This window comes from Oryzias latipes, chromosome 23, assembly GCF_002234675.1.
Source record: "Oryzias latipes chromosome 23, ASM223467v1".
Lineage (NCBI taxonomy): Eukaryota > Metazoa > Chordata > Actinopteri > Beloniformes > Adrianichthyidae > Oryzias > Oryzias latipes.
This window is the reverse complement of record NC_019881.2, coordinates 16,747,343-16,756,532: the sequence shown is the minus strand read 5'-3', so window position 1 is coordinate 16,756,532 and position 9,190 is coordinate 16,747,343. Positions and strand designations below refer to the sequence as shown.

The 9,190-nt window shown below is 36.9% G+C and overlaps 2 protein-coding genes across 3 annotated transcripts; one reads left to right on the top strand and one right to left on the bottom strand.

Moving 5' to 3' along the window:
- The first annotated feature begins 858 nt into the window (after positions 1–858).
- LOC101157175 lies at positions 859–4,692 on the top strand. The gene is made up of 3 exons (XM_004083171.4): positions 859–1,065; positions 2,415–3,019; positions 4,290–4,692. The coding sequence occupies exons 1-3, from the start codon at positions 1,040–1,042 to the stop codon at positions 4,649–4,651; spliced, it is 993 nt and encodes a 330-aa protein (XP_004083219.1). The 5' UTR covers positions 859–1,039; the 3' UTR covers positions 4,652–4,692.
- Positions 4,693–4,754: 62 nt separating this feature from the next.
- lep-b (leptin-B) lies at positions 4,755–8,446 on the bottom strand. Of its 2 annotated transcripts, NM_001160442.2 has the most exons (3): positions 7,029–7,109; positions 6,790–6,946; positions 6,218–6,567 (listed from the first exon to the last, which is right to left on the bottom strand). In NM_001160442.2, exons 2-3 carry the CDS (start codon positions 6,943–6,945, stop codon positions 6,247–6,249), a joined length of 477 nt encoding a protein of 158 aa, NP_001153914.1. In that variant the 5' UTR covers position 6,946; positions 7,029–7,109; the 3' UTR covers positions 6,218–6,246. The 2 variants fall into 2 exon arrangements, with proteins under 2 accessions (XP_020569640.1, NP_001153914.1); XM_020713981.2 differs by having other exon boundaries at positions 4,755–6,567; positions 6,790–8,446.
- Positions 8,447–9,190: the final 744 nt, after the last annotated feature.

Here is a 9,190-nt window from a genome sequence, read left to right as displayed (position 1 = left end):
GAATAATTCAGCCCGTTGTCATGACAACCAAACTCAAATAAATATTAATGTCAACACATTGGAATAAAAGACATAGATTCAAGTCAGTATGTAACACTTAGAGGCAAGCAATTATTGAGTCTGTATTGATGAAAGTTAGAAATAAAAGAGATTAATAGTTAACAGTCAACTATTTTGAAATGTACCGTCCATACTAAGACGTTTCTGCAAAAGATAAGGCAATATAAAAATGAGCAAAATATGTTTTAGGAAGGGTGTTTTGCTATTAGTGAACTGTAGGATAATTTGGATTTTTATATGAATTTTACTTCCCTTGTTTTGACCTAATCTAGGCAATCTAATGCTTTACCAATTGTAGATTTCTTTGGGGGGGATGTGCAACTCAGATAATCCTCTTTTTTTTTTTTATAAACTTTACCACCCCAAAAATCAATAATACATCATACAAAGATAGTAATAATGACTAATAAAGAGTTTAAAAAAAGGTTGTCAATTTTCAAGGACAGAAATTGATGGATGGACCGGCTTTCTCTTGGTAGTCTGGCTCCATCTAGTGGCAACTAGTGGCATTGCGTTCCTCCTGTCTGAAAGCCAGATCAGGACAAACGGATGACCTTGTCATGTTTCCCCATTTGGCCGCTTAAGTGGTCAACGTGACATCATGGAATTAACGCCCCCAAAGCTTTTGTTATTCCAAAACAAGATTTGAAATTACAGTAGAAAAAAATAACAAATAGAACAACTAGGATTTGTAATCGTTTAGGACGAAATGTAAGATACCCCCCCCCTGTTTTTTTAAATAGGTGATATTGGGGTTATCATATTTTTCCCCCCGCGGGAGCGCGCAATCCGTCCTCGCGCGCTAACGACATGGAAAGTGGCAAGGGGGCGGGGCCATGCCGGTGCAGAGAGGAGGATAGATTCATACAGGACTGTCTAGTTGCCGCAGCAAACAGGTACCGCTGCAAACCTGAACCCACAGCGGGAGCCGTTTCATTTTTCTCCCCCAAGGAACAAGACCATCCTACCGCCTGTCAGCATGGGGAATCTGCCGCTCTCCACCGGGTAAGGACACATGACTGACACGTTGCTCTGAAAATGACGTGAGCCGTTTTGCGGAAACCTGTCTGCGCGAGTATCGAGCATGCAGGCCCGTTGCGGTGCGCAGTCACCCCCAGACGCGGCAGGAATGCAGGGAAACTGCTCAAACGCAGCTCATCTTGCAGGAAGCCTAGTTTATAAGTGAGCCTACAGCTCCAAGGCGCCTGAAAGATCAGCTGCTTTCCCGGAAAGTGTGATAATCCCTCATCCTTTCAGCGGATGCTCACAGTTCAAGGATGCAGCTATTTTCTTTCTTTTCACTGGTAACGTTAGTTGATGACATTCATCATCAAAAATACACAATATATGCTTACTTTGATGATAAGGTTTGTATAGTCAGCTAAAGAATTAAGAATTAGAGCCATCAATTAACATGAAAAAAAACAGTACAGGCCACAAAATATTTAGGTTGAATATAGAACTCTAAAAAAATATTATTTTATTGAAATTTTCTAAAATAAAAATAAAAATCTGGCTTTAAGGACATTCTGTAAACATTTTTAGGCGGGGTCTTTTTTTTTTATACCAAAATCTTATCGGAATACCTGTATTGCTGTCTCTTAGATTGGTATGTGACTAAGGAATGTCAACAGTACTGTCAGCTGGGTGGTTCGAGTCATCCAGAAAGATTAGATGTGTTTTTTATAGTAACAATTGTTGCTGCTGCCCATCTGATTCCAAACGGTTTATTAACATACAGAGACAAAAGGACAATCTTCTCTAATGTTACCAGCAAGGACCTGTAAACTATGCAGTATGCAATATTTTTTTAAAATAAAAACTCAAAATGTAATAGTCAATCTAGTGTGCATCTAATTAATGATTAAATAGAAGTTGACCTAAAATGGATCCCTGTGGGACACCACAAGTAATTAGGGGAAGAAGGTATTTTTTGCAGTTCTTACTAACCAAGTTATCATTTTCTCTTGAAAATCTTAATATTCAAAGTAAGCATTGTAAAATCCTTGAACATATATGATTGTTGAAATGTTTCTAGACCCCATAATCTGTTTCTGTATCTATAATACAACCTAGAAAACCCAAGTACACATGACAGAAGGTTATACATCCTGATGAATCGATGAAGCTAGGATGAAACTATTTCCTTGCAACACTTTTTTGTTTGGGTTGTGTGCCAGCAATGATAAAAATGACTTACTAACTTATCCCAACGTAAATTAGTCTTGTTTTTTTAGGCTTAGATATTCTTATCCAACAAATCATTTTCATGCGTTTTGATTTTTAGCGTCTGTGGTATTTTCTGTCAGGATGCGAATGATTTATTTTGAAATGTTACTTTTTTTCTGTTCTAGTCTCTTCAAGACTGATGAAACGTCATCTAAACAAGTCAGCGATGACAAGTATGTAGCCAGAAGGATTTGCAACGGCATCACTTATTATTGTACTCCAATAACACCAGCTGGGTCTCAGAGCCCATGTTCTGCCAAAGATTCCCCACATCTTCTTCCATCAGACGATTCCTCCTCTTCACTGCTTTCAGAAACGCCAACAGATACAGCTATATCTACCCTAAATCAATCCCACTCTGCCTCCCACTCTCGCCCGCTTCTCGTCTTCTTCTCGTGGCTCGGCGCTCAGCCAGTGGCTGTTGCTAAGTATCGTGACCTCTACTTGGAACGTGGCATGGATGTCCTCCTGGTTCAGAGCAATGTGATGCACTTCTTGTGGCCTCGATGGGGCCTCAGTTATGGGTTGGAGGTTTTGAATATTTTGGAAGAACCCCCGTTCTCTGGAAGGGACGTGCTGGTCCATGCCTCCTCCATTGGTGGCTACACTTTCACCCAGGTTCTCACCCACATTGCTCGGGAACCCAAAAGACACAGTGCACTGGCACAAAGGGTGATAGGGCATATCTATGACAGTCTGGTGGTGGGAACACTTGAGCACATGGCAACAGGTGAGTGAAAGTGACCCATTACACAACCCCATTTGCAGTTTGGTTACTTTTGTTTCAGTGTTTTAATAATGCAAAATGCCCTACTGTTCTAGTTTGTCAGACGTAGAGGATTACTTGGACACAGTTGTTTTGTAAACCAACGTCTAATGTTTGACATTTTTTGTCTTTTTAGGGTGAAATGTAATTGTTGACCACTTTATTAGGTACAATTTCTAAGGTAATTTGATGCAGAAGCAAATTCATAAAGTCTTACTTTATAAAATGACAATTAATCTGTATTAAAAGTTCCTTTATTTCCCATCACTCATCTGCCATCTGCTTGACTTTGGTGATAAACAGATGATTTGCAACCGACGAAACCTGTTAAAAGGCATGTTTAGTTAAAAATATGTCAGACATTGTGTTTTGTGTCACATTATAAAAGTCATCACAATCAGCCAAGTGCAACCCAACAGGGCATCCAAAGGGGTCAAGGATTTCCGAAAAAATCCAACAAAGTGATAAATTCATCAGCATTTCAAGACGCTATTGAGAAACTGTTATGAAATGTTTGTAATTAAGGCAGACAGTAAAGAACAGAGGGTTTCAGAAATGCTTCTGAAATCCACTTTTTTGTGATTTCCTAAACTAAAGAACAAACATGTCGCCTTTTAAATCGTCTTTTTTTTCTTGCTTGTTTGACAGCCATCAAAAATGTTATTGTTCATACTAATAATCAGGATTTTATATGTTTTTTCCCTAGATGTATTTCTCTTTGCTTGTGAGGTCTAAAATGTATTTTAAATCCAATGTGAAAAAATCTAGACAGTCAAACTAAAAACTCTAGAAATATAAAATAGGCATGCGGGTGCAGATGAATTATGCATTCTTTGTTTTTTTTATGTTACCCCTATTATCAGTTTTAGCCAATTATAGCAAAAGTGCTTTTTTTTAATCAAATGGGCAGCTAAAATTGCAAAAACATCAATCAAATAAAAACATATTATCAATAGCCAAACAAACGTTAGAACAATAAAGTATCACAGCAATAAATAAATAAAGCATAATTTTATATAAATATATATTTGAATACGTTTGTAAAATGAGTATTTTCTTAATTTCTAAAGAAGCTTTATTTACTTGAGCATTAGTTTGAGTGTCTCTGCCCTTCATTAGATTAATCATTTCAAAATAAATTAAAATTTATTTTTTATGTTTTGACAAGCTGCCCCAATGACCTTAAATGACTCTTGATTCAATTCATGTTAAAATTCTCCGAACTTTCTTACAGGTCTGGGTAAGACTCTGCTGCCGCGCCTAGAGGGCTTCATAAAAAACACAGCCATGCTTTATTTCTGGATTTTCAAGACCCACACGGCAGACTTTTATGAGAACAGCATCCTGGTTTTCCAGAGAAGCCCCGTCACTTCTCCGGCCCTCTTCTTCTTCTCTGAAAATGATGCAATGTGCAACCCGGCAGTCCTGGAGAAGCTGATGGACTTGTGGAAGCGGAGAGGTGTGAGCGTGGACAACAAGAAGTGGAAAGAGTCTAAACATGCAGCCCACCTGCGATGCCACCCAGAGGAGTACCTGTCCACTCTGCAGCACTTCCTAAATTCTCTGCCTGCTTCCTCCCTTAAAACTAAAATCTAAAACAATCATGTTTGTATCTAAAAAAAAAAAAAAAAAAAAAATCACTGCCTGCACTTTAACATTTACATGTGATTCTTATTAGTAGAAAAAAAATTCCAGCAAATCTTTTAAACCATCTTGTTGCTTTATTTGAGCATGATCAGTTTTTATGTAGCAACATGACAGAAAGCGGTTTGTACGCTTTTGGGATTTTTAAAGAAGAAAGCACAAAATGAGAAGTAAAATGTTTGCATCCCAAATGTGGATTTAACTCCTTTATCCAAACAACGTGTGTACTTCATCATATGCACAATTAAAAAAAGGATTTTAACGAAATGCATTTGCTTCGTTTTTTCTTTTTTTAACTTTATCACACTGACCATTAAAGATGTGGAAGAAAAGTGCCGTAAAAGCTGGCAGTAGAGGCTCAGTGGCTGGAAGGAAACCAGAATCTACAGTAAAAGTCGAGTGAATCAGGTTTTTGTTGCAGTTTATTGAAGTGGGCATAAGAGGGTGAGGCCTAAAGCAGGCAGCAATAAAGCAGGTCAGCCTCTGCAAAGCTCTTGTCACTGTGGTGAAAGACGAATATACCAGTTTATGCTCTGGTGAGCCATGAAACAACGGGCCAATTGGGAGATGGTGCTCTTTGTATTGAGGAGCGGGACCCAAAAACCAACAAGCCCTGCTAACGCTGAGGCCTCTTTGAAGAATCTTTTTTTTTAATCTATATTGTCTCTTTTTCTATTGTAGTCTTCTAACATTTACTTTATTTTATTTTGATCATTTTTTTTGTCTTAAGAGCACTGATTGCTGTCAGGTTGCAAAATAAAAGCATAGCTGGAAATATTCTGAAGAAACAGGCCGTCAAATGTCCTACTGGCCTAAAAAGTAGACTAATGCCGCTGACCTGCTTTAAGGAATAGCAGCTCTGTGGTGTCTCACACCAAGCTGGAGTCTCATGCAATTCACACCTTTCTCAAAACATTCACACCATGCATCCATTTGCTGGCATAAATCACAACTCACATCTTTAAATGTCTCCTCAGCATCAGTTTTCTTCACTTTTACTCTCCTATAGAAGATTGACCAACTCAAATTGCTTTGACAAAGTTAATTAAATCCGCCAAAAAGAAGTTGAAGTATACTGATGAAAAAAATCAATTAAAATCATGTCTAAAATGTGTATCTGAAGATAAATGAGTAAAAAAGTAACCAGTTAATGATATTACTGCTCAAACAATCTTCAGCAGAGATGAAAGAAACAAGCACTTTTTCCAATATGTTTGTGCAATTCCATAAAAAAATTCCCCTTAAAAAAAAAGAGGCAAGATTTTCTTTCAAGAAACAATTAATACATTTTTGTTTTTTAAAAGTATAGTTTTACATTTAGGCTTATTATTGAACATTTGCAATTACTTTTTTTCACATCTGCAGAAATCTTTTCATTTTTAATAACCTTTGCAGATGCCATGTTGTAGTACACAGTACCCTTTAACCGCAAATAAAAAGCTTCTAGATTACCCACTTCAAAAAGTAATCAAGTAAAAATACTTCTTTACCTCTGGTATGATAAAAAAAATATATATATTTTTTCATGGTTTGGTGTCATGGCTTTTTCAGCAGACCTTAAGCTTGTCTCTGTTCAGGTGGAGGCTTTCCAGGTAGTTCTCCACCTTGGCTATGGTCCAGTAGTGGTGAATGTCTGGAAACAGAAAGCGGCTGACCTCTGCTGTGGGTCTGGGCTGGAAGGGACAGTTCATCATCAAACCGAGCGACTGAACTTTTCCATCCAGGCTGGAGACGTCTGCCTGGATCTGACTGAGGAGATCAGTGTCAGGGCTCTGCAGTTCATTATCCAAGTGTTTAAGGTAATGGCTGAAGCTGGCAAGTCCCTTTATTGGAGGAGTGGTGATCTCAATTGGTGGAGCCATTAACAGCTGAAAAAGAAGAGATGAGGCTTATGTAGTCGTTCAGCCTTAAAAGGATGCTTTAAGTTTTCATTTTAACTAGAAGTTCAAATTTTGAGTGTTTTTTGGCTGAATAAATATAAAGGTTTTATCATTTTATGTAAAGATGAGAGACAAATAAAGATGTGGGATGATAAAGAACAAAAAGTTGGCAGAAAAAAACCCAACTTGTTGTTTTTGTAGTATTGTTACCTGCATCCTTAGTTTCCTAATGTGGGCCACAGTTGTCTGAGCGAGGTTTACAATGTTGTGTACCTGGATCTGGATTACATTTCCTTTTGTGGCAGGACTCGTGGATGCAGGGAGTGTCAAAAAAGATGCATACACAAGTGCAAGAGGCATGTACATCCTAAAAGAGAAAGCAAACATTGGCTTTAAAATACATTTAGTCATGATAATGAAATATAACAATAAAAAAAATAGCTCTTTACCTGCAAATGTTAGTGTTCTGACTCTGATCCTCCTGTAAGAGCCTTAAAGGTTGTTTCTCTTTTGAACCCCCTTGTTTAAATAGTTCCCTCTACTTCCTACGGTCCCCTCCTCCACTGCCCCCTCTGCCTCAACGAAGGACCATGTTGGGTTCAACATATTCTGGTAAGTCAGAAGATTCAAAGTGCATGCCATGACACCACACTGACTCACTGGAAATGCAGATTTTTTTTTCCACAGATTTTTTTATTTTTATATTCTGGATCCAAATCCGACAAATATTGCCAGACTAATCTGTCGTCTGGCTTTAGAGGGGTCTGTGTTTAGTGTAGAACTTGAACAGGGACCAAGTGTCTCTTACATGTTCAAAAAGTCAGAAGTGTCGGTTATGTTTCAAAATCACCAGCATGTGTAATCAAAAATAGGAGTCTGGCACATCCTAATGCACAAAGCAAGCAGTGAGTCACTGTCAGTGAGTAAAGTGAATTACTGTAAACCATTTTAAATTAGTTTTGAAATTATGCAAAAAGTCAGGTCAGTCGGATGTACAAAACCACAAAACATTTGTCAGACTTTTACTCTTTGTTATGAATGAGTTTGTGGTGAAAGCTATTTTTCTGTTTCCTCATCAGGAATTCTTGATTTCCAAATCATTAAGTCAGACAAAAAGCAGCTGCTTGTTTTATGGGAAGCAGTAAAACTTCCAAATGAATGTTTTATCATCATGATAAAGGGAGCTTCTACTTTTTTTTATATCTTGTTTTTTTGGGGGACATACGTGAAAAAAGTTGTTATATTCTTTTTGCCCCACATCTTTATTGTGATGGTTTGATTTAAATCAGTTTTCTTGAACACGTTTGAATTTATTTTGAGATGAAAAAGTAGACAATATGTGTTAAAAAACCAATGCAACTATCGCTCTGAACTCACTGATCCCTTTGCAGCACCTCCATGAGTCATCACCGCGCTGTCCAATAACAAAACAGTCCCCTTTTCCTTTTTACAATCCCTTTTTTTGGCGAGGACTCACTAAAATTAAAAGAATTGCAGTAAAGCTTATTTTTTTTGTTAGATTTGTTGCTTTAAAAGGGTCAGTATTGATCATTTTTACATATATATCTCTTTATAGTAACAGCAGCAAAGTAAAAAAATAAAAAGAATTTAGAAAAAAGTTGCTTTTTATTTCTTCAGGGCATTTGAGAATCCAAAAACACTTATGTTTATATCAAACAATTAAAAATGTACTTTGTATAAATGTGCAAAGGTGTCAGTATTATTTTATTAAATCTACAGTACACTGTCATAATGCATTTAATGTTAGTTGGCTGTAAATGTAGCCTTGATATGTAATTTTTTTTCCAAAGCACAAGGATAGTATATGATATATGATAAAAAAATCAATTGATGAATTACATTTCTTAAAAATGTTTCTCTTCAGAAGGGTTCAAAATGTATATATAAAAAAGTAAGTGTACAGTATGTGTATTTCTATATATTATAAAAAAAAATAATATGTAGAACTGAATTAAATAGAAAATTATTTTACACAAATGAGAAAACCCATTTTCAAAGTTGAAAAGTCAGTGAAAGTCAACCAGTTTAAATGTAGCTTTATTTTTATTTTCTTCCCTTTTTTTAACATTGTACATTTTTTGAGTGGTGCTTTTTTTGTGTGTCTCACTCCATTTTGTGTTTCTTTTCAGCTTTTAAAAAGACACATCCAAATTTTCTGACTATGGGTAAAACTGCATTTTATTATGATCACTTCCCCTGTCCTAAATTAAGAGCAGGGATGTAAAAAGTCATCTTATACCCATACATTTTAGGGTCTAGCCAACAGATGAAGGATTGCTTATTTTTGAATCTTTGACCTTAACTAAAAACACAACTAAAAGGCAAGTCATTGGATGAAATCTGCCCAGCAACAGATTGGTGACCTGTTCGGGGTGTACCCCACCTTGGGTAGGGTAGCCCCCTGACCCCGAAAGGGATTCAGTGGTTTCTGAAAATGGATGGATGCTTCAGACAAACCAATCATCAGTTTTTTAAGATGACAAACTGTGGTTACTACCAGCATGAGTTGCAACTAGTCTCAGACTTTTTTTATTTTAACTCTTGCAACCTTTTCAAAGTAACCTTTCATGTTGTTACTGAATAGCTGTGT

Excerpts from the sequence above, each read along its gene's own strand:
- lep-b (XM_020713981.2), bottom strand. The coding sequence starts at position 6,990 with ATGACTAAATGTATTTTAAAGCCAATGTTTGCTTTCTCTTTTAGGATG. Across the intron at positions 6,568-6,789 it reads TTAGGAAACTAAGGATGCAG|CTGTTAATGGCTCCACCAAT; the intron begins GTAACAATACTA and ends CTTCTTTTTCAG.
- LOC101157175 (XM_004083171.4), top strand. The coding sequence starts at position 1,040 with ATGGGGAATCTGCCGCTCTCCACCGG. Across the intron at positions 1,066-2,414 it reads AATCTGCCGCTCTCCACCGG|TCTCTTCAAGACTGATGAAA; the intron begins GTAAGGACACAT and ends TTTCTGTTCTAG. Across the intron at positions 3,020-4,289 it reads ACTTGAGCACATGGCAACAG|GTCTGGGTAAGACTCTGCTG; the intron begins GTGAGTGAAAGT and ends ACTTTCTTACAG.